At 48.1% G+C, this 24,132-nt stretch overlaps 1 protein-coding gene across 1 annotated transcript in view; it reads left to right on the plus strand.

The window, feature by feature from the left end:
• The window catches only part of UBE3C (ubiquitin protein ligase E3C), a 175,560-nt gene that overhangs the window by 35,692 nt on the left and 115,736 nt on the right, over positions 1–24,132 (plus strand). Inside the window, exons 8-11 of the mRNA XM_075315445.1 lie at positions 2,000–2,153; positions 6,349–6,569; positions 9,967–10,118; positions 18,574–18,761. Of these exons, the coding sequence (XP_075171560.1) occupies positions 2,000–2,153; positions 6,349–6,569; positions 9,967–10,118; positions 18,574–18,761 (715 nt within the window). The remainder of the gene's footprint in view (positions 1–1,999; positions 2,154–6,348; positions 6,570–9,966; positions 10,119–18,573; positions 18,762–24,132) is intronic.

Genomic DNA, 24,132 nt, shown 5'->3' on the forward strand with positions numbered 1-24,132 from the left:
GACCACCCTTTTATTGTGGACTGTTTCTGATTCTTTAACAAATCCCCTTAAAAGTTAGTAATCGCAAAGTGCTTGTAAAACGAAGTCCTTTTTGCAATTCATCTGTTAAAAATTAAACATCCACTCCATTATTAAAAACAGGAGGATTTTGTTTTTGCTTACTGCTTGTTGCCTAAGTAACCAGCCACGTCTTCAGTCTATCAGTAGTGGCTGGTTTTTATTTATTTTTTTTTTTTTGCTATTTTTTTTAAAGACAAGTAGCATGTATGTTCCAGCTTTTTGCTTTGTTTATAAGATGCATAGCACTGAAGCTGGCCGTATTGTTGGTGTTGGATGCAGCCGGGTTCAGGATCCCTGTGCTCCAATGCTGCAGAACAAATCTGCTTCTTCTTCCATCATTGGAGAGCGCGCAGTTCAGGCCCGCAGCACAATCCTGCCCCTGGGCCGAACTGTCAATCAGAAGATTAGACAGCCCCTTTCATGCATCTTTATAGTTTTATACACTGTGTTTCATCCAAGTTGCTGTTTGTTACAATGTGTCGGGGCGATCATCCTGGAGTCCACTATAGGGCGACATTTACACTACTGGATTTATCTCACAGAACTGCCTGGAATGGATTTATTCAGCAGCTTTGAGAGCAGGATTAGATCTTAAATATTTATTTTTTTTTGTTGCCAGGAATCTTATGTTGAAATTGGCAACATTCCAAATATTTGACAAAGTTACATGACATTACACTGATTATGATTTTTGTATGATGAGCACTTGTTCTTGTGCGTATTGGATCCCTTTTTTTTTTTTTTTTTTTTTAAGCAATCTATTCTTAAGCTACAGATGAGGCACCATAGCAGAAAGAATACATTTGATAAGGGCGCAATGAGCTCACATCCCAACGTATTCTCCAAAAAGGGGTGCTGCTCTGAAACCTGTCAGCTTTTCTCCTGGTAGGATTTTTCTATTGACCACAGTGTAGAAGATATTCTCAGCTGAAATCCTCCTAATTCAGCAATGGAAGGTTTTGCACCGATAGCAGCAAGTTCTTTTTTATCATTCTTATGTCATCTTTGCCCAAGTTATTCTATTATAAACCTCCTTTTAAAGGGAATTATCATCAAAAATGAAATATTGTTTAAACCAGGTTTTTTATGTTTGTTTTTCGGCTAAAATGCCCTTTTAATATTAAAAAAAAAAAAGACAGCCCCTGAAATCTTGCAGTTTTCACCCTGGCCTCAAGTTCTTGCACTAGACTTCCACTTCCTGTTTTTTGCAGATGACTTTCAGCACTCTCATTATCATCACAGACAGGATTACAATGAGTTTTAAGCCAAGATGACAAAACGCCAAAATGACGTAGTCCAGGGAATCCGACGTGGTCCACAAATGGAAATCTGAAGACTTAAAAATAGAGAACTGAAAACAAGAGTCTGTCTCTTGTTTACCAATTTATTAGAAACCAAAGTTCCCCGGTCCGATGTAGTCCAGTGGTTCCCACGACGTTCCTCAATTACGTAGAGCTAAGGCTATGAAGCCTTAGAACCAGGCTCCATAGACTTTGAGCAGCAGCCACCCCCAGCTCAAACTGTGCTTTGGGAGACCCACGAGTGTGATTAGCAGTGACATCAGTAACACCATTGCTCAGCACTCTGATGAGCGGTGGCATTCCTGGCGCAGCGCGCGGAGTCGCAAACCACTTAAGAGGCGCCAAATTCATTAATTGTCGTGTACCTCTTAATGAATTTGGCGCCTTCCATTTCATCTAGACTGGTGTTGCAGGATTGCGCCCTACACCAGTCTTGATTAATTATTCCCTAAAATTTTTTAAATTTGACTTCTTTCAATTTTTTGGGCATCATTTACTTTCCGCACATTACAGGAAAGACTTGTCTGTTCCCTAGAACGATAAACCTGACATAACCTTATAGAAGAAGATAAATTGCATCAATAAGTCAGAATTTCTTAACGTTTTCCCTAATGTAAATGCTCTCTTTGCTTTCTCAGGATACTACAGGTCACTCTTCTTGTTAATTAACAACAAACTTCCATCCAGCATTGAATATAGCGATGTCTCCAGAGTTCCTATTGCAAAGGTCCTATTAGAGAATGTCATGAAACCGTTGCGCTTTATCTACAGCTCCTGCTCTGATGGTGCGAGGTAAGGAAGGGCTCCGACCCTCATCTATACTTACTGTGTTATTGCATCATGAGAAATGTTGCTGTCATCTGCTCGGACAGTCTATACAGGAGTGGATGTCGTACGTTACATAGATGCGGGTTCACCGTATGTTTTTGCTCATAGTGACCGAATTGAGGAATTTGAGGATCTTGTTGAACTTTTTTAACTCCCTCCAGTTGTCCCTTATTTTATAGTATTGGGTACATTTTCATAAGACAAGGGAGGTGGTCCCTATCTGCATAGATCGTTACTGGATGCTTTCTACTCAGTGGTCTTTAAAGGGAACCAATCACCAGAATTTCGTATATAACCTAAAGCCAGTGCTATACTGGCACTATCAGGCTGAGTCTATACATACCTGTAGTGGTCAGCTCGGATGTTTAGGTTTTGAAATCCAAAAAAGAAAAGTTTATAAAATTAGGTGCTTGTTGAGTGGCAGCAGCTGAGGATCAGATAATATATTCATAGTTATCCCCTCCCCATTAGAATTCGCATAAGCATTATACAAACGATTACTTTTGTTTGTTGCAGGACCTGTGTGAGGTCATACCCATGTGACCAGAAGGGGTGGTCCCTCAGCCAACAAAGCTGATACCAGGTCACATGGGTATGACCTCACACAGGTCCTGCAACAAAGTGAATCGTTTGTATAATACTTATGCTAATTCTAACAGGGGGAGGGGATAACTGTGAATATATTATCTGCTCCATTGCAGCTGTCACTAAACAAGCAGCTAATTTTATAAACTTTACTTTACTGGATTTCAAAACCTAAACATCCGAGCTGACGACTACAGGTATGTATAGAATCAGCCTGATCGTGCCAGTATAGCACTGGCTTTAGCTTATATACGAAAATCCTGGTGATTGGGACCTTTTAAAGGGGCTATTTGGTGCTGTTCACTGTTGCATCGCAGGTGAGCTGTGCCGATAATGACACGACTGCACACATTTGTCATGATCGGCAGGTATAGTCCTCAAGTCCTTTTCAAAATCTGAGCATGATACTCGTACCCGTCTTTCAGAATATTAGGTCGTCATCATTTCTCGTCTCTGATGGCAAAAATAACCTGCACCAGATAACCCCTTTAACTCCCCTTTATTTCTGTAGCACACAAGCACAGCTTACTCCCTCTCTTTGTTTGCAGACCACAACTCTTCTTAGGACGGATGTCTATACTGATTAGACACGTCTTTTTGGCTAATACTCATTAGTTCTCTCTTCTCAGACCCTTGTTCTTTCAGCTGTTTGTTCTTATGTTCTTCTCTAGAAATGTATGTTTGATGTGTTGGGAATTTGGGGTTGAAGAGGTGGGAATATGACCTGTTAAACTTTGTTTTCCTTGGGGTGTTACCATTGACCATTATTAGATAATTGGTGGGATGCGTCTCAAGTCTTTGCTCATCCAGGGTTTCTTAAGGCACATTTTGATGAGCCAACCTTTGCCTATTGATGAGCGCCGGTTGACTTTGTACCAGTTGGTCAGCACTCGGCTTCTTTATTTGGGCGACGTACAGAACAGTCGTTCATACGGTCGTTCTGTCCCCATACATCATCACATGTTTGGCAGCACATCCCCTGTGTACATGTAGTAATGTGATGCCAATAATGATTTTTATGCTGGCATAAATGATCTACTCAGCAAACATATGAGCAGTGATGGTCTATAATTGAAAACCGTTGGGAACCAATTCTCGGCCCGTCTAAATGCATCTTTAAAGGGGATGATCCAACTGAACAGTCCTTATTTAGAGTTTAGGGCAGATGGGCTGAAAATGACTCCATGGAGGGGCAGAACTATTGTCTTGGATGATAACGTGCACACTTGATGTCCTGCAGTGTCGGCTGCTTCTTTCTGGTTTAGTAACACGATAGAATGTGGTGCACTTGGTACCTACATTTAAACGGAATCTGTCACCAGATTTGGGGCCTATAAGCTGCAGCCACCACCAGTGGGCTCTTATATACGGTATTATAACATGCTGTATATAAGAGCCCAGGCCACTGTGTAGAACGTAAAAATGACTTTATAATACTCACCTAAACGCTCGCTGCGGTGGAGTTGGGTCATATGAGCGCCTCCTCTTTTGGCCATCTTTGTCGTTCTTCTTCTGAAGCCTGGGTGCATGACGCGTCCTATGTCATCTACACTCTCCGGCATTCAGGTCCTGAGCAGGGCAGATCAAAGTATTGTAGTGTGCCTGCGCGGGACTGGCGAGTGTATATGACTTAGGACGCATCATGCACACAGTCTACAGAAGGAGGACGAAGATGGCCGAAAGAGGAAGCGCTGGCACCAGAGAATGCTGTATATAAGAGCCCACTGATGGTGGCCGCAGCTTATAGGCCCCAAATCTGCTGACAGGTTCTCTTTTAAAGGGTTATTGTAAAAACAAGCAACTTGTTATTGAAAATTGTCCCTGACCTCGACAAATCTTTAGTTTTACTTTTTACTGCTTGTTGTATCAGGGACAGACTGTACATGAGCAGTGCTTAGAAGCGCTTTTGTGGTGAAATTGTAAGCACTGCTCTGAGCACGGGCGGGATGGCTGCTGTGCTCTGATCCTGGCTGCTGATCTCAACATGCTATTGCGGAGCAGAGGCAAAGCAGTGTCAGAGAGCACACATTGTAGGCAAGCAACAAGACTATGCTGCTGATTTGAACTGTCAATCAAACAGGAGTACCCCAATACCAAGGAGATGGGGGGCCGGGGGGGGAATGGTGTGCTCCTGAAAAGCTTCAGAGGAAACGTGTGACTGCCTGCACCTGCCTCCTGACGGTGGATCTTACCATAGCTGGACCCTTCAAGACATCTGGTTTTACAGAAGGATCGTGCTGTCTTTGCAGACATCCGGAATGTGCGACTTCATTCTGCGCGATAGTCTGCAGATGAGAAAGTATTTGTAAATGAGGAATTGATTTTCTGATCTGACCTTGAGGACGGGGCTTGTTTTCAGCCGTTCCCGGGCTATGATTTATCCTTCTTTGCATAGACTGAGAAAGTCATTCCCGCTGCCATTCTGTGAATTTGCATTTTCTTGTGCTTGAACCTCCTTTAACGTTAATCTTGGAAGTTATATTAATGATGCGTAATCCCCATGTTTTACGTCTCCTGAAACGCCGCACAATTTATACTGATTACTTTAGAGTAGAAGATTAAGAGACATACGTTCTGTGTATCTAAGGCAGCGCTCGGCAGCTTTCTGGCAATGCCAATTTCATCAAAGGAATTATTATTCTTAATTTAATTTGCAGTTTTGCCAGCGCCGTCCCTGGACGCGGTCAACTTTTCCAAAGCCTGTAATTACTAGGTTGTGATTAAAATTTAGGATTTTGATCAGTGTATCATCAGATGGTCAGATAGCAAGGGGTCATTATAATCTACGGTCACTTCATGTTGCATTGTTAGTGCTGAGATATCAAGCCATCAAACCACATGCAAATGAGCATAGAAGTGCATTGGGGGCGTGTCCGACCCCTCTCTTTCTCCTCAATACACTTTGATTTATACATGTATGTGGCTTCAAAGCTTGATTTCTCAGCAGAGGGCAGAGTTTCATCGCTCGTCACAGCCCAGCATCGCTCTTGCTTGCAGCGCTCTACATTGAAGGAGAGTGCCTGACATGCTGTGCTGTGACGCTGGGCTCTGATAAGCAGTGAAACACCGCCCACAGCCAGTCATTCCGGAAGACGCGGTGATGTCAGATCCACTGGAAGTTGACCAGATCCCAGAGGTCATGGAGCTCTGTCACTTCATGTCACTTCATGGTGATGAGTGGACCACAATAGCGCCGCTCACAGGCAGAATTGGCTGATCCAGGTATTTAGAAAAAGCCTTCCCTATCAGTTTTGCAGGGATGTGGTTACTACTGCAGAGTGGTGAACCACCCCTTTTAAGGTAACACATTGCTTACAAACAGGCAAGGAAATGTTTTACCTCACAGAATGCAACAATTTTGATCCTATGTAGTAATATCTTTGTACTTCTTTTTTTTTTTTTTTTTACTACCCTGCCCAGGAGATAAGGAATGGTCAGACCATGTCCCTGTACAGTCAGACATGACTTGATGTGGAAGTGAGCAAAGGCAGAATACCCCTTTAATTGATTACTTTTTCATTTTATGTCTAATCAACTAAATACTTTCTCCCTAAATACAATCTTATTGTTTCAGGCAACAGGTTTTCTCCGCCTTTACCAGAGAATTTCTGGCCGCACCTTACACGGATCAGATCTTCCACTTCATCATTCCAGCGCTGGCGGACGCGCACACCTCTTTCCCCTATGAGCTGTTCCTGAACGCTTTACTAGAGGAGCAGAGGCATCGCCCACTGAGATGTGACCAGACCCCTTGGCTTTTCTATTTTGTGCTTACAGTTGGGGAAACATACCTGAGTAAGTCATACATTAGAATGTTATTTTCCTTCATTTCCATTGGTCACATACGGTCAGTCACGTCGCCCGCTTGCTCTAGCACCTCAGGGAAGAAACGTTTTTCCAGGATAACCTTGTATGCGGCTTGATCCATATGTCCTTCGCAAAGATTAACTTGCCCAATTCCATTCTTGCTGAAGCATCCCCAGATCATCACCGATCCTCCACCAAATTTCACAGTGGGTGCAAGACACTGTGCCTTGTACGCCTCTCCAGGTCTCTGTCTAACCGCTAGACGACCAGGTGTTGGGCAAATCTGAAAATTAGATAAAGAAAATTCAACAAACATCTTTGCGAAAGATGTAGGAATCAAGCCGCATACAAGGTTATCCTGGAAAAACGATTGCTTCCTTCTGTTCCTCAACTTTGAGGACTTTTTTCCAGCAGGACAATGTGCCATGCCACAAAGCTAGGTCAATCAATGTATGGATGAAGAACCACAACATCAAAGCCCTGTCATGGTTAGCTCAATCTCCAGACCTGAACCCCATTGAAAACCTCTAGAATATAATCAAGAGGAAGATGGATAGTCACAACCCATCAAACAAAGAAGAACTGATTACATTTTTGCGCCAGGAGTGGCATAAGGTCACCCTAAAGAAGTGTGAAAGACTGGTGGAAAACATGCCAAGACGCAAGAAAGCTGTGACTAAGGGCTCTTCTTCACTTGCGTGTAAAAAATCACAGCGATACTCGGCTACAAATGTGAGTCGAGTGTCCTGCGTGTGGTCTGCGTACAGTGTTTTTTTTTTTTTTTCCTCACATAGCATCCGTATGACATGCGAGCGTCATGCGAGTGCTATGTGAGTGTTTATGCAAGCAGCGTCAGACTGGCTACCGGAGGAATCTCTAGTAATACCAGTCCTGGCCGCTGTTACCTGCACTGAACTCCGGAGGTGTCACCTGAGCTCCAGAGTTCAGCCTGGTCTGTCTACAGCTGTCATAAACTGACCAGCAATTGCCAGGGAATCAATCACTCGGCGCTCGCTGTTCAGGCTGCACTCCGGAGCTCAGATGAAAGCTCCAGAGTTCAGTACATGTAACCGCGGCCAGGACTGGTCTTACTGGAGATTCCTCTGGTAGCCAGTCCGATGCTGTATGCAAGTGTCAAGGATCCGTGTGACATGCGTGTGCCATCTGTATGACATGCACATGCCACCCGTATTCTGAATTTTTTCTCGCTCCCATAGGCTTGCATGGGGGTGCGAGAGCTGAGACTCGGTGCATATCGCAGCATGCTGCAATTTCACCGAGAGCACGAGTCGTGCCATTAAAATAGCAAGAGGACACGGCCTCAATGCTTAACTCTGGTGCGAGTGCGATCCGATTTTTTTTATCTGATTGCACTCACACAAGAAAATCGCAAGTGGAGAAGAGCCCTAACAATCATGGTTATTCCACAAAATATTGATTTCTGAACTCTTCCTGAGTTAAAACATTATTAGTATTGTTGTTTCCAAATGATTATGAACTTGTGTTCTTTTCATTATTTGAGGTATGAAAGCAATGCATTTTTCTGTTATTTTGACCATTTCTCATTTTTAGAAAATAAATACAAAATTCATTGCTTGGAAGTTCGGAGACGACGTCAGTAGTGTATAGAATAAAAGAACCATTTACATTTTACTCAAAAATATACCTATAAAGAGAAAAATCAGAAAGACTGAACATTTTGCAGTGGTTATTTTTGACAGAGCTGTGTATGTGTGTATAGTATATAATATAATATATAATTTATTTTTTTTCACAAGAGTATCTGCAATTTTGTTTGTATTAGGCCAGGGCGACACGGGGACTAATGCGATCCTCGCATGACACTCGGCTCACGCTAGCAACACAGCGGGAGCCGAGTGTCGCTTTGACTGAGGTCCGATCATGCGATCGGACCTCAGCTGCGGGGGACGGGTCGGCACTGAGGAAGGGTGGGCTGGAGCTGAGGAGGGGCAGGCCAGCACGGAGGAGGGGAGGGAGGGATTTATCTCCCTCTCTTTTCCGTAGCCGGCTATCGCCATTCTCGCTCTGCACTCACGGTACACTGGTGTAATGCGAGTGCAGTGCGATCTTTCTCTCGCCCCATAGACTTCAATGCGTGCGAGAGAGAGTCTCGCATTACAGTCGCAGCATGCTGCGATTGTTTTTTCGGTCCGATTGGAGCTGAGAAAATAATCGCTCATGGGTGCTGACACACAGGCTAATATTGGTCCGAGTGGAATGCGATATACCACTCGTTCCAATTTTCATGCCGTGTGTCTTAGGCGGGCTTTGCACACTACGACATCGCAGGTGCGATGTCGGTGGGGTCAAATTGAAAGTGACGCACATCTGGCATCGCATGCGACATCGTAGTGTGTAAAGCCTAGATGATACGATTAACGAGCGCAAAAGCGTCGTAATCGTATCATCGGTGCAGCGTCGGCATAATCCATAATGACGCTGACGCGACGGTCCGATGTTGTTCCTCGCTCCTGCGGCAGCACACATCGCTGTGTGTGAAGTCGCAGGAGCGAGGAACATCTCCTACCGGCGTCACCGCGGCTTCCGTAGGATATGCGGAAGGAAGGAGGTGAGCGGGATGTTTACATCCCGCTCATCTCCGCCCCTCCGCTCCTATTGGCCGTGTGACGTCGCTATGATGCCGCACGACCCGCCCCCTTAGGAAGGAGTCGGGTCGCCGGCCAGAGCGACGGTCGCAGGGCAGGTGAGTGCATGTGAAGCTGGCGTAGCGATAATTTTCGCTACGCCAGCTATCACAAGATATCGTACCTGCGATGGGGGCGGGGACTATCGCGTGCGACATCGCAGCATCAGCTTGCGATGTCGCAACGTGCAAATCCCGCCTTAGGCCTTAACGCAGATTTCATCTTGTTATCTTGTGGACATTAGCTGCTACATATGAAGTATGAGCTAACATTATACTATCCTATAATTCATTGTGGATCTCGCAAATGAATTACCTGAGATGACTTGGACACAAGCCAGCTCAACCTACAGATTTTGGTAGAGCCAATTTTCTTTTATGTGGCTCGCTCAGATAGTAGTAAGGTATCCTGCAGCACTTTCCAGCCATTGTTATTTCTGTCCCTAATGGGGCTCACCGTCTCAATTCCCCGATCAGTACAGTATATTTTTGGAGTGGGGGGGGTGAGACAGAATACATGGAGGAGACCTTCCACAGACAAGGAGAGAAGATACAAACTCTTTGGGGATGTTGTCCTTTTTCAGCCAAGAACCCAGTGCTGTAAAGTGATCACCACTGAGCCTCATCACGCTGCACATCGGTTTCTGTGTTTTAACTGTACAGATAGAAATACAATATGATACAATATAACACATTGGTGTCCTTGGTTTTTCATTTCAGGCACCTTAACAGAAGAGGGGATGCTTGTATACCTGAGGGTATTGCAATCATTTCTCTCTCAGTTACCAGTCTCCAGTATTGCCAATCATCAGGAGCTTACCAGTGACTCTGAGGATGAGGACGACGATATCAGCAAAATGGTCACCACTGTTGTAAGTGACCGAACCCTACATACTCAATGAAATGTTATGTTGTAGGGATCCTCCAAATTGAGCGTTATCGAAGTTTTTCTCCAGCCACTGAATTCTGTATTAGCTGCTGTAATTTAGCAAACCATTAGCTATTTGGAATACTTGACCCATTCTATATACTGTATTTATGGTCATCCAGTTTCACTTAAAGTGAACCTGTCAGCTGCAATATGCACCCAGAACCATGAACAGTACTGGGTGCATATTGCTAATCCCTGCCTAACTGTCCCTGCTTATAGTAGCACACATAAAGAGATCTTTAGAAAAAGTATTTCTAAAGATCCCATATGATATGATAATGAAACCAAGGACTAGTCCTCTGGGCGTTAGTTCCCTTGGCTAGTCGGCCCCCGTAGCATGTAAGCATGCCTCTGTGGGTGTGCTAACATGCTAATGAATACGCAGCAACAGAGGATGATCTCACTCACCTCTCCGTCGCCATCGCGTCCGACTTTTGGATTTCAGCTCAGTGTGCATAATCCCAGACTTTCAGTCAGGCGCGTTATGAAGCCGTGTGTACACATCCTGGCTTCAAACTCATATAGTGCGCATGACCCAAAGACTGTGATCATGCGCACTGAGCCGAAATCCAAAAGTTGGATGAGATGGCAGTGGAGAGGTGAGTGAGATCATCCTCTGCCGCTGCACATTCATTAGCATGTTAGCACACCTACAGGGGCATGCTTGCTTGCTAAGGGGGCCAACTAGCCGAGGGGACGAACGCCCAGAGGACTAGTCCTTGGTCTCATTAGCATATCATATGGGATCTTTATACATACCTTTTTCTAAGGATATCTTTATCTATGCTACTAGATACAGGGACGGTTAGGCAGGGATTAGCAATATACACCCAGAACTGCTCATGGTGCTGTGTGCATATTGCACCTGACAGGTTCCCTTTAATTTGATTAGCTCAGCCAACACTTATCTAATATTACAACCTTGTTACATCTATTTACCAGCCATATATCACCATTGAAAAGGTTTATTCTTTTATATCCTAAACTCTGCAGCCCGCTTAATCCACCTCTCCCCTCGCTACTCCCCAGCCTCGCCACTCTGCCAATCCCTTCACTGGCTTCCCATCGCCCAACGACTCCAGTTCAAAACATTAACCATGACATACAAAGCCATGCACAACCTGTCTCCTCCCTACATCTGTGACCTAGTCTCCCAGTACCTACCTGCACGCAACCTTAGATCCTCACAAGATCTCCTTCTCTGCTCCTCTCTTATTTCCTCTTCCCACAATCGTGTACAAGATTTCTCCCGTGCATCCCCCATACTCTGGAACGCTCTACCTCAGCACATCAGACTCTCCACTACCGTGGAAAGCTTCAAGAGGAACCTCAAGACCCACCTCTTCCAACAAGCCTACAACCTACAATAGCCCTCAGCCCAGTAGACCACTGCGCAACCAGCTCTGTCCTCACCTATTGTACCATCACCCATTCCCTGTAGACTGTGAGCCCTCGCGGGCAGGGTCCTCTCTCCTCCTATACCAGTCTGTCTTGTACTGTTAATGATTGTTGTACGTATACCCTCTTTCACTTGTAAAGCGCCATGGAATAAATGGCGCTATAATAATAAATAATAATAATAATAATAATAATATGGCATTACACAAATCAAGAGCTCACTTGTGTAAGCTCCATTGCAGGCTATTCAGTGCTTCTGGCTGAAGGTGTCCAATGTCAGTCATAGATTAGGATATTTCTGACCATTAGTCTGTATATGTATGTATGTATATATATATATATATATATATATATATATATATATATATATATATATATATATATATATATATATATATATATGTATATATATATATATATATATATGTATATATATATATATATATATATATATATTATATAATTTTTATTTTCTTTGTCGCTCCATTGGGAGACCCAGACAATTGGGTGTATAGCTTCTGCCTCCGGAGGCCACACAAAGTATTACACTTAAAAGTGTAAAGCCCCTCCCCTTCTGCCTATACACCCCCCGTGCCTCACGGGCTCCTCAGTTTTTATGCTTTGTGCGAAGGAGGCTGACATCCACGCATAGCTCCACATCTTAGTCAGCAGCAGCTGCTGACTATGTCGGATGGAAGAAAAGAGGGCCCATAACAGGGCCCCCAGCATGCTCCCTTCTAACCCCACTCTGGTCGGCGGTGCTGTTAAGGTTGAGGTACCCATTGCGGGTACATAGGCAGGAGCCACATGCTGTTTTCCTTCCCCATCCCTTAATGGGCTCTGGGTGAAGTGGGATCCTAATCGGTCTCCAGGCACTGGGACCGTGCTCCCTCCGCAGCCCCTGGGGAATCTGCTGGACAGGAGCCGGGTATCGTCAGGGACAAGGCCCTGCTACTGTGAGGTACTCTGTGTCCCCCTGGGGGACCGCGCATGGAGCGCTTGTGCCATACACACTGCAGCACTGCTGGGTGTGTTAGTGCGCCGGGGACTACCGCGCCGGCCGCGCTTATTTGCCGGCCGCGCTTATAACTTTAGTCCCCGGCTTTTGCGGCCTAGTATCGCATATTCCCGCCCCCAGGCCTGCCAGTCAGGGGAAGGGCGGGACGCTGCACAGGACGTCAGCGCTGAGGGCTGGAGCATACTTTGTATCCTCCTCCCCCCTCACTCAGCACAGTGGGGCATCAGATTCCCGCACTTTCTGGGGCACGCCCACGGCCCCCTCCTCCCCACAGAACGCCGGCAGCCATTCCTGTCAGCACTTCTGACGCTGGAGAGGAGAGACAACACGGCTCTGGGAGGCCCAGGCAGGGAATCTGGTGATCACACAACCGCTTTGAGCGGTCGGTAAGCAGCACCTGGGTGCTGGCCCCACTGAGTGCCGAAGTGTACATATATATATATGCTTATATGCTATACATTTACACTGTACGGTCGCACTGTTGATTTTTGGCTATATACCCTCCTGGATTGTACTCAGAGGAGACAACAGCATGTCGTCCGCAAAAAGCAAGGGTGCCAAAGCACAGGCTTACTTTGCAACCTGTACCTCATGTGCGGCTATACTACCGGCAGGTTCCACCGATCCTCATTGTGTGCAATGCTCGGCCCCTGTGGCACTTACTCAGCCGGAGCCTCTGCTACTGGTGGCCCAGGTGGAACCACCTGCTACCACTGTCCAGGTGACAGGGACGGAGTTTGCAGTATTTGCTGACAAACTGTCTGAGAGTATGGATAAATGGTCTGCTAAGATACTAGAAGCCTTACAGTCCAGACCGGTGACTCAGGCCACGGGCACTGTTGAATCATTGACCCCAGGCCCCCCTCAGTTGGAGCAGCAAAGTGCTCCTGGGGTGACCCATAGGTGCAAGGGTGAGGTCTCTGACACGGACCGCAGTCCCAGACCGCCTAAGCGGGCTCGCTGGGAAATTCCCTCGACTTCATCACACTGTTCGGGGTCTCAGCAGGAGGACTCTCTGGATGATGAAGCGGAGGTAGCAGATCAGGATTCTGATCCTGAGGCCGCTCTCAACCTAGATACACCTGAAGGTGACGCCATAGTGAATGACCTTATAGCGACCATCAATCAGGTGTTGGATATTTCTCCCCCAGCTCCTCCAATTGAGGAGTCAGCTTCTCAGCAGGAGAAATTCCGTTTCAGGTTTCCCAAGCGTACATTGAGTATGTTTCTGGATCACTCTGACTTCAGAGAGGCAGTCCAGAAACACCGAGCTTGTCCAGATAAGCGTTTTTCCAAGCGCCTTAAGGATACACGTTATCCCTTCCCCCCTGAGGTTGTCAAGGGCTGGGCTCAGTGTCCCAAGGTGGATCCTCCAGTCTCCAGACTGGCGGCTAGATCCATAGTTGCAGTGGAAGATGGGGCTTCACTCAAGGATGCCACTGACAGACAGATGGAGCTCTGGTTGAAATCCATCTATGAAGCTATCGGCGCGTCTTTTGCTCCAGCATTCGCAGCCGTATGGGCACTCCAAGCTATCTCAGCTTGTCATGCGCAGATTAATGCAGTCACACGTACGTCTGCTCCGCAAGTGGTGTCCTTAACCTCTCAGGCGTCGGCGTTTGCGTCCTACGCCATTAATGCTGTCCTGGACTCTGCGAGCCGTACGGCGGTAGCATCCGCCAATTCGGTGGCAGTCCGCAGGGCCATGTGGCTACGTGAATGGAAGGCAGACTCTGCTTCCAAAAAGTTCTTAACCGGTTTGCCATTTTCTGGCGACCGTCTGTTTGGTGAGCGATTGGATGAAATCATTAAACAATCCAAGGGAAAGGACTCGTCCTTACCCCAGTCCAAACCAAACAGACCTCAACCACGGAAGGTACAATCGAGGTTTCGGTCCTTTCGGTCCGCGGGCAGGTCTCAATTCTCCTCGTCCAAAAGGCCTCAGAAGGATCAGAGGAACTCCGATTCATGGCGGTCTAAGTCACGTCCTAAAAAGACCGCCGGAGGTGCCGCTACCAAGGCGGCTTCCTCATGACTTACGGCCTCCTCACACCGCATCCTCGGTCGGTGGCAGGCTCTCCCGCTTTTGCGACACCTGGCTGCCACAGGTAAAAGACCGTTGGGTGAGAGACATTCTGTCTCACGGTTACAGGATAGAGTTCAACTCTCGTCCTCCGACTCGGTTCTTCAGAACATCTCCGCCCCCCAAGCGAGCCGATGCTCTTCTTCAGGCGGTATGCACTCTGAAGGCAGAAGGAGTGGTGATCCCTGTTCCTTTTCAGCAACAGGGTCACGGTTTTTACTCCAACTTGTTCGTGGTGCCGAAAAAGGACGGATCCTTCCGTCCTGTTCTGGACCTAAAGCTGCTCAACAAACATGTAAAAACCAGGCGGTTCCGGATGGAATCGCTCCGCTCCGTCATCGCCTCAATGTCCCAGGGAGATTTCCTAGCATCAATCGACATCAAAGATGCTTATCTCCACGTACCGATTGCTCAAGAGCATCAGCGCTTCCTGCGTTTCGCCATAGGGGACGAACACCTTCAGTTCGTGGCACTGCCTTTCGGCTTGGCGACAGCCCCACGGGTCTTCACCAAGGTCATGGCAACAGTAGTAGCAGTTCTGCACTCTCAGGGACACTCGGTGATCCCTTACTTAGACGATCTGCTTGTCAAGGCAACCTCTCAAGTGGCATGCCAACACAGCCTGAGCATTGCTATAGAGACTCTCCAGAGTTTCGGGTGGATCATCAATTTTCCAAAGTCAAATCTGACACCGGCCCAATCACTGACATATCTTGGCATGGAGTTTCATACTCTCTCAGCGATAGTGAAGCTTCCGCTGGACAAACAGCGTTCACTACAGACAGGGGTGCAATCTCTCCTTCAAGGCCAGTCACACCCCTTGCGGCGCCTCATGCACTTCCTAGGGAAGATGGTAGCAGCAATGGAGGCAGTTCCTTTTGCGCAGTTTCATCTGCGTCCACTTCAATGGGACATTCTCCGCAAATGGGACAGGAAGTCGACGTCCCTCGACAGGAACGTCTCCCTTTCTCGGGCAGCCAAGGCTTCCCTTCAGTGGTGGCTTCTTCCCACTTCTCTGTCGAAGGGGAAATCCTTCCTGCCCCCATCCTGGGCTGTGGTCACGACGGACGCGAGCCTGTCAGGGTGGGGAGCGGTCTTTCTCCACCACAGGGCTCAGGGTACTTGGACTCAGCCAGAGTCCTCACTTCAGATCAATGTTCTGGAGATAAGGGCAGTGTATCTTGCCCTGAAGGCGTTCCAGCCGTGGCTGGAAGGCAAGCAGATCCGAATTCAGTCGGACAACTCCACAGCGGTGGCATACATCAACCACCAAGGCGGAACACGCAGTCGGCAAGCCTTCCAGGAAGTCCGGCGGATTCTGCTATGGGTGGAAGCCACAGCCTCCACCATATCCGCAGTTCACATCCCGGGCGTAGAAAACTGGGAAGCAGACTTTCTCAGTCGCCAGGGCATGGACGCAGGGGAATGGTCCCTTCACCCGGACGTGTTTCAGGAGATCTGTTGCCGCTGGGGGATGCCGGACGTCGACCTAATGGCGTCCCGGCACAACCACAAGGTCCCGACATTCATGGCACGGTCTCAAGATCACAGAGCTCTGGCGGCAGACGCCTTAGTTCAGGATTGGTCGCAGTTTCAACTCCCTTATGTGTTTCCTCCTCTGGCACTGTTGCCCAGAGTGTTACGCAAGATCAGGTCCGTCTGCCGCCGCGCCATCCTCGTCGCTCCAGACTGGCCGAGGAGGTCGTGGTACCCGGATCTGTGGCATCTCACGGTGGGACAACCGTGGGCACTACCAGACCGACCAGACTTGCTGTCTCAAGGACCGTTTTTCCATCTGAATTCTGCGGCCCTCAACCTGACTGTGTGGCCATTGAGTCCTGGATCCTAGCGTCTTCGGGGTTATCTCAAGAGGTCATTGCCACTATGAGACAGGCTAGGAAACCAACGTCCGCCAAGATCTACCACAGGACGTGGAGGATATTCTTATCTTGGTGCTCTGATCAGGGTTTTTCTCCCTGGCCATTTGCCTTGCCCACTTTTCTTTCCTTCCTTCAATCCGGATTGGAAAAAGGTTTGTCGCTCGGCTCCCTTAAGGGACAAGTCTCAGCGCTCTCTGTGTTCTTTCAGAAGCGCCTAGCCAGACTTCCACAGGTACGCACGTTCCTGCAGGGGGTTTGTCACATAGTCCCTCCTTACAAGCGGCCGTTAGAACCCTGGGATCTGAACAGGGTGCTGATGGCTCTTCAGAAACCACCTTTCGAGCCAATGAGGGATATTCCTCTCTCACGCCTTTCGCAGAAAGTGGCCTTCCTAGTAGCAGTCACATCACTTCGGAGAGTGTCTGAGCTAGCAGCGCTGTCATGCAAAGCCCCTTTCCTGGTGTTTCACCAGGACAAGGTGGTTCTGCGTCCGGTTCCGGAATTTCTTCCTAAGGTGGTATCCCCCTTTCATCTCAATCAGGATATCTCCTTACCCTCTTTTTGTCCTCATCCAGTTCACCAATGTGAAAGGGATTTGCACTTGTTAGATCTGGTGAGAGCACTCAGACTCTATATTTCTCGTACGGCGCCCCTGCGCCGCTCGGATGCACTCTTTGTCCTTGTCGCTGGCCAGCGTAAAGGGTCACAGGCTTCCAAATCAACCCTGGCTCGGTGGATCAAGGAACCTATTCTCGAAGCTTACCGATCTTCTGGGCTTCCGGTTCCCTCAGGGCTAAGGGCCCATTCTACCAGAGCCGTGGGTGCGTCCTGGGCTTTGCGGCACCAGGCTACGGCTCAGCAGGTGTGTCAGGCAGCTACCTGGTCGAGCCTGCACACTTTCACGAAACACTATCAGGTGCATACCTATGCTTCGGCAGATGCCAGCCTAGGTAGGCGAGTCCTTCAGGCGGCGGTTGCCCACCTGTAGGAAGGGGCCGTTTTACGGCTCTATTTCGAGGTTTTACTTTACCCACCCAGGGACTGCTTTTGCACGTCCCAATTGTCTGGGTCTCCCAATGGAGCGACAAAGAAGAAGGGAATTTTGTTTACTTACCGTAAATTCCTTTTCTTCTAGCTCCAATTGGGAGACCCAGCACCCCCCCTGTTCCCTTCGGGCTGTTGTTCTTTGTGTACACATGTTGTTCATGTTCAATGGTTTGAGTTCTCCGAAATTTCTTCGGACTGAATTTACTTTAAACCAATTTATAACTTTTCCTCCTTCTTGCTTTTGCACCAAAACTGAGGAGCCCGTGAGGCACGGGGGGTGTATAGGCAGAAGGGGAGGGGCTTTACACTTTTAAGTGTAATACTTTGTGTGGCCTCCGGAGGCAGAAGCTATACACCCAATTGTCTGGGTCTCCCAATTGGAGCTAGAAGAAAAGGAATTTACGGTAAGTAAACAAAATTCCCTTCTTTTTGTTAGGTTGGATTTATATTCAATTTTTTGCTATTTTGATGCACTTAAAGTGTGTGTGTCTATCTTAAAGCAGAGTGGAAGAATGGTGTTGTTGCCACATACCCCTTAAAACTGTGTATGGTAAACATAACTGTCTAATAGGTCAACAGACATTCCAATTATCATGCTCTGTAATGTGCCATGCATTATTTTTATTGGCTCTTTTTATCATCGTTCTGTCCTTACTATAGGTGCTGGAATTTCCTTTTCCTCACTCTTCAACATGTAAAGACCTTGTCTTTTCTATGCCTGTATGCAGTATGACAGGCACGAGAGGAGGTACAGGAAAACAAAGACCTGCTGCAACCTGTGTTTTTGCATCTCTGCTGACAGATTATACTTTACAGCAGACAGGGGACATTAACGTAGACATAGGGGCGACACCTAGTGGCTTAGGTACCGCAATGTCATCTAATCTTTTATTTTTACTGGGATGTAGGTTATGTCTTTGCATAGTTTACAATTCACAGCTATGATTGGTTAAATGTGCGTTTTTCATAGGGTGATGGCAAGATGTCTGTCCAATATATCACAGAAGAGTGCTTAAAGAAATTGGATACTAAACAGCAAACAAACACTTTGCTCAACATGGTGTGGAGAGATTCTGCCAGCGAGGAGGTCTTCACTCTCATGGCCTCAATTTGCCATACCCTTATGGTACAGCACCGGATGATGGTTCCCAAAGTCAGGTGAGTACCGAGAATACTAAATATGCATTGCTCTTAATAGGTGTGTACCGTCCCAAAAGAGTCTAAACTGTACATATGTGTGCAAAGAAAGCTGTCAATCGTAGTGGCGGGAAGTAATGATGGCACATTTACTGTATAGTGAGCGATAACTCTTAACTGCTCCCTGCTGCACCCCGATGACTGGAAGTAAGCGGCTGCAGGGAGAATTTACCTTAGTTTTCTCTATGTAGCCGCTGCTCTAATATGCTGGCTATACTGTACAGGATTTAAACGTTATTTATCAGTGAAATACCACTATATCTACAGTTAAATAGCATTTCTGGATGTCACAATTCACCTTTAAACTATTTGGTTGGTTTAGGGGGGGGGAGTCAGTCAATCTGCTGACCATATGTATAAACTAAGGCCAATTTCATAGAAAGTCAGAAAAACTAGTGTAATTTTCAAGGTAACAGAAGAAAAAGAAACCACAGAAGCGTGAGTAAGGAATACAAACTCCTTCAGTGATGCTCTTAAACCTGATTCCATCACTGATCAAGTGCAAACTCCTTTCTAATAGTGATCACCACTGAGCACCCGGGCTTGTCACCACAGAGGAGGCCGGAAACCTCGCTTGTGTACTGTAAGTGCCTTGCTGGGAGGTTTTATGCCCAGGAACAATATATTGGCACATTAATTTATATTAGAAAATTTTAATGCTAAATGTGAAAGGGAATTGTCTAAGATGAAACAACCAGCAGCTTCTCTATTGGTCTCCAGCAGCAATGACATGAGGTGTGTACACTGACCTCAGCGGATTCTCACATGCACTATGTCACTGATGATGAGGTGCAAGGATACAAGAGCCATAAAGAATCACTGAAGCATTGGGGGCTGGATTAGACCAGTGGGTATTGGGTGGTTTGCTCTGTTATAACATGTCCTGCAGATACTTTAATGTATTAAACTCTCAGACAACCCCTATAAATGCTAATTCATACATTGCCCAGAATTTGTATTTAGAGTACAGATTGGCCAGGAAGAAAGAGCCCATGCAATGGCAGACATGCAAAAATGCATCATACATTGGCATATATCTAATGTATTAATAATAAAGGATTTTATAATTTGTCTGGCTGGGAACTTGGTCGGACCACAGCTGCGGGGGGCGGGCCAGCTCTGAGGAGGGGAGGGCCAGCGCTGTGGAGGGGAGGGGATTGATATCCCTCTCTCCTCCATTGCTGGATATTGCCATTCTCGCCCTACACTCGCGGTACACCGGTGTAACGCAAGTTCAGTGCGATATGTCTCTCGCCCTATAGACTTGAATTGGTGTGAGAGAAACAAGGATCGCATTGCAGCCGCAGCATGCTGCGACTGTTTTCTCGGTCCGATTACGGCTGAGAAAATAATCACTCATGGGTGCTGGGACATAGGCTAATATTGGTACGAGTGGAATGCGATATTTTATCGCATTCCATTTGCTCCGATTTTCATGCCGTGTGTCTTAGGTCTCATGGTTCGACTACTAAGACACGTAGGCAAGATTTCCCCTAGTCCCGCCATGAAGTAGAGTGTGTGGAAGATGTCAGTCAGGGGCTTTCTCAGAGTGTTTGGGGGAAGTGACTACCGCCGGACTAGTCCTGGCTCATTCATGTATGACAAGCTGCCGAATAAAAGTGCTTTATAAAACATTACATCGAATCTTAAAAGGTTTTTTCTTTTTCGCTCCTAATTGGGAGACCCAGACAGTGGGTGTATAGCTACTGCCTCTGGAGGCCGCACAAAGAACTACACTTAAAAGTGTAAGGCCCCTCCCCTTCTGGCTATACACCCTCCCGTAGGAGTACGGATTCCTCAGTTTTAGCTTTGTGCGCAGGAGGTCAGACACGCACGCATAGCTCCATTGTTTTTAGTCAGCAGCAGCTGCTGACTATGTCGGATGGAAGAAAAGAGGGTCTATACAGACTCCCAGCATGCTCCCTTCTCACCCCACTGTATGTCGGAGGTGTTTGTAAGGTTGAGGTACCCATTGCGGGTACGGCGGCAGGAGCCCACATGCTGATTCCTTCCCCATCCCTTTTTACAGGGCTCTGGGTGAAGTGGGATTTACCGGTCTCCAGGCACTGAGACCGTGCTCCATCTACAGCCCCTGGAGAAGATGCTGGATGGAGCGGAGTACATCAGGGACATGGCCCTGCTTCCTCAAGGTACTCTGTGTCCCCGTGCATTTGGCGCCCACACCGCAGCATGCTGGGTGTTGTAGTGCGCCGGGGGACATCAGCGCTGCGGCGCTTGTGCCATGGCCTCATTCAGCTTCGCTGAAGCAGGCACACTTATGGGAATCGGTCGCGCCGGCCGCTGGGACTGCGGCGCGGCTGGCACTTGTAGTGCGCCGGGGACTTCAGCGCGGCCTGCGCTTTTACGGCGGCCGCGCTGATAACTAGAGTCCCCGGTTTTTGCGGCCTGCTTCCGTTCGTTCCCGCCCCCAGACCTGCCAGTCAGGAGAGGGGCGGGACGCTGGCCACTTCTAGGAATCGGTCGCGCCGGCCGCTGGCGCGGCTGGCACTTGTGGTGCGCCGGGGACTTCAGCGCGGCCCGCGCTTTTACGGCGGCCGCGCTGATAACTCGAGTCCCCGGCTTTTGCGGCCTGCTTCCGTTCGTTCCCGCCCCCAGACCTGCCAGTCAGAAGAGGGGCGGGACGCTGGCCAAGGCATCAGCGCTGAGGGCTGGAGTCGTTTTTACATACTCCAGCCCTCACAGTCGGCACAGACGGGACACTGTTTCCCGCACTTTTGTTTGGAAACTCCCACGGACCGCCCCTCTCCACAGACGCCGGCAGCCATTCCTGCTGACACGCTGAGCTGCAGAGGGGAGCCGGGGAGACCCAGACAAGGAATTCTAGCCTCTTATCCCGCTATTCAGCGGGCGGTAAGCAGCCCTCAGGGCTCACCCCCTCTTGTGCCAGTAGTATTCTTAGTATTTTGTTTCGACAAATACTTGGTATTACATAGCGCTGGTCGCCCTTTGGCTATAGACTCTCTCACATTGCAGAGAGCCAGCAGCATGTCGTCCGTAAAACGCAAGGGTGCCAAGGCACAGACATTATATGCTTCCTGCACCGCATGTGGGACTTTTCTACCGGCAGGCTCCACGGACCCCCATTGTGTGCAGTGCTCGGCCCCTGCGGCGCTTGCACAGTCGGGACCTCTGCTGGACGTGACCCAGGGTGTACCACCTGTGAATGCTGTCCAGGTGACAGGAACTGAGTTTGCAGCTTTTGCTGACAGAATGTCTCTCACTATGTCACAAATTCTTGACACATTGCGAGCTAGGCCTGTACTTCAGGCCACGGACACAGTGCAATCATTGCCCCCTGGTCCCCCTCAGCTTCAAGCTCCGGGACGGGCATCTACACCTCAGGGTGAAGACTCTGACTCGGACGATGGCCCCGGGCAGCCTAAGCGGGCTCGCTATGACGGGCCTTCACATTCATCTCAATGGTCAGGTTCCCAGCGAGATGAATCTATGGGTGATGAGGCGGACGTAACTGATCAGGATTCTGATCCTGGGACCGCTCTCAATCTAGATGCACCAGATGGTGACGCCATAGTTAATGATCTTATATTTAACATCAATAAGATGTTAAATATTTCCCCACCAGCTCCTCTTGTAGAGGAGTCAGCTTCGGAGCACGAGAGAATCCATTTCAGATACCCTAAGCGTACATTAAGCACTTTTCTGGACCACGCTGACTTTAGAGACGCAATCCAGAAACCTCACGCTTATCCTGAAAGGCGTTTTCCTAAACGGCTTAAAGATACACGCTACCCTTTTCCCACTGAAGTGGTCAAGGGTTGGACCCAGTGTCCAAAAGTGGATCCTCCAATTTCCAGGCTTGCAGCTAGATCCTTGGTTGCAGTTGAAGATGGAGCGGCACTTAAAGATGCCACTGACAGGCAGATGGAGCTCTGGCTGAAATCCATCTATGAAGCGATTGGAGCGTCATTAGCGCCTTCTTTTGCGGCCGTATGGGCACTCCAAGCTATCACGGCCGGGCTTGCGCGAGTCGACTCAGTCACACGTGCAATTGCCCCGCAGGTAGCACCATTGACCTCGCAAATGACGGCATTCGCGTCGTACGCGATTAATGCTGTTCTTGACGCTACAAGCCGCACGGCAGTGGCGTCAGCCAACTCCGTTGTTTTGCGTAGGGCCCTGTGGTTGAGACATTGGAAAGCAGATTCTCATTCCAAGAAGTGCTTAACCAATTTGCCTTTTTCTCGTGACCGATTGTTTGGAGAGCGTTTGGATGAAATCATCAAACACTCCAAGGGTAAGGACTCTTCCTTACCGCAACACAGACAAAACAAACCCCAACAGAGGAGGGGTCAGTCTGGTTATCGGTCCTTTCGAGGACCAGGCAGGTCCCAATTCGCCTCGTCAAAAAAGACTCAAAAAGACCAGAGACGCTCAGATTCTTGGAGGTCTCAGTCACGCCCAAAAAGGCCAGCCGGAGGAACCGTTGCCAAAACGGCGTCCTCCTGACTTGCGGTCTCCGATTCTCACACCCGCGGTCGGTGGGAGGCTGTCCCACTTTGGCGACATTTGGCTGGCAAGTGTCAAAGACCGTTGGGTGGGAGATATTCTGGCTCACGGGTACAGGATAGAGTTCAGTTCTCGTCCGCCAACTCGTTTCTTCAGAACTTCTCCACCACCAGACCGAGCCGATGCTCTGTTGCAGGCGGTGGCCGCTCTAAAGGCGGAAGGAGTGGTGACCTCCGTCCCTCTTCAGGAACAAGGTCACGGTTTTTACTCCAATCTGTTTGTGGTCCCAAAAAAGGACGGATCGTATCGACCCGTCCTGGATCTAAAGTTGCTCAACAGACACGTAAAAGTCAGGAGGTTCCGGATGGAATCCCTACGCTCCGTCATAGCCTCAATGTCTCAAGGAGATTTTCTAGCATCAATAGATATCAAAGATGCGTATCTCCACGTGCCGATTGCACCAGAGCATCAGCGTTTCCTACGCTTCGTCATACACGACGAGCACCTACAGTTCGTAGCGTTACCTTTCGGTCTGGCAACAGCCCCCCGGGTCTTCACCAAAGTCATGGCAGCAGTAGTAGCTGTTCTGCACTCGCAGGGTCACTCGGTCATCCCGTATCTAGACGACCTGCTTATAAAGGCACCCTCTCAAGAGGCATGCCAGCACAGTCTGAAGGTGGCACTAGACACTCTCCAGAGTTTCGGGTGGATTATCAACTTTCCAAAGTCTCATCTAACCCCGACCCAATCTCTGACTTATCTTGGCATGGAGTTTCATACTCTCTCAGCGATAGTGAAGCTTCCACTGGACAAGCAGTGTTCGCTACGGACTGGAGTGCAATCT

Source organism: Anomaloglossus baeobatrachus, chromosome 6, assembly GCF_048569485.1.
Source record: "Anomaloglossus baeobatrachus isolate aAnoBae1 chromosome 6, aAnoBae1.hap1, whole genome shotgun sequence".
NCBI classification, from domain to species: domain Eukaryota; kingdom Metazoa; phylum Chordata; class Amphibia; order Anura; family Aromobatidae; genus Anomaloglossus; species Anomaloglossus baeobatrachus.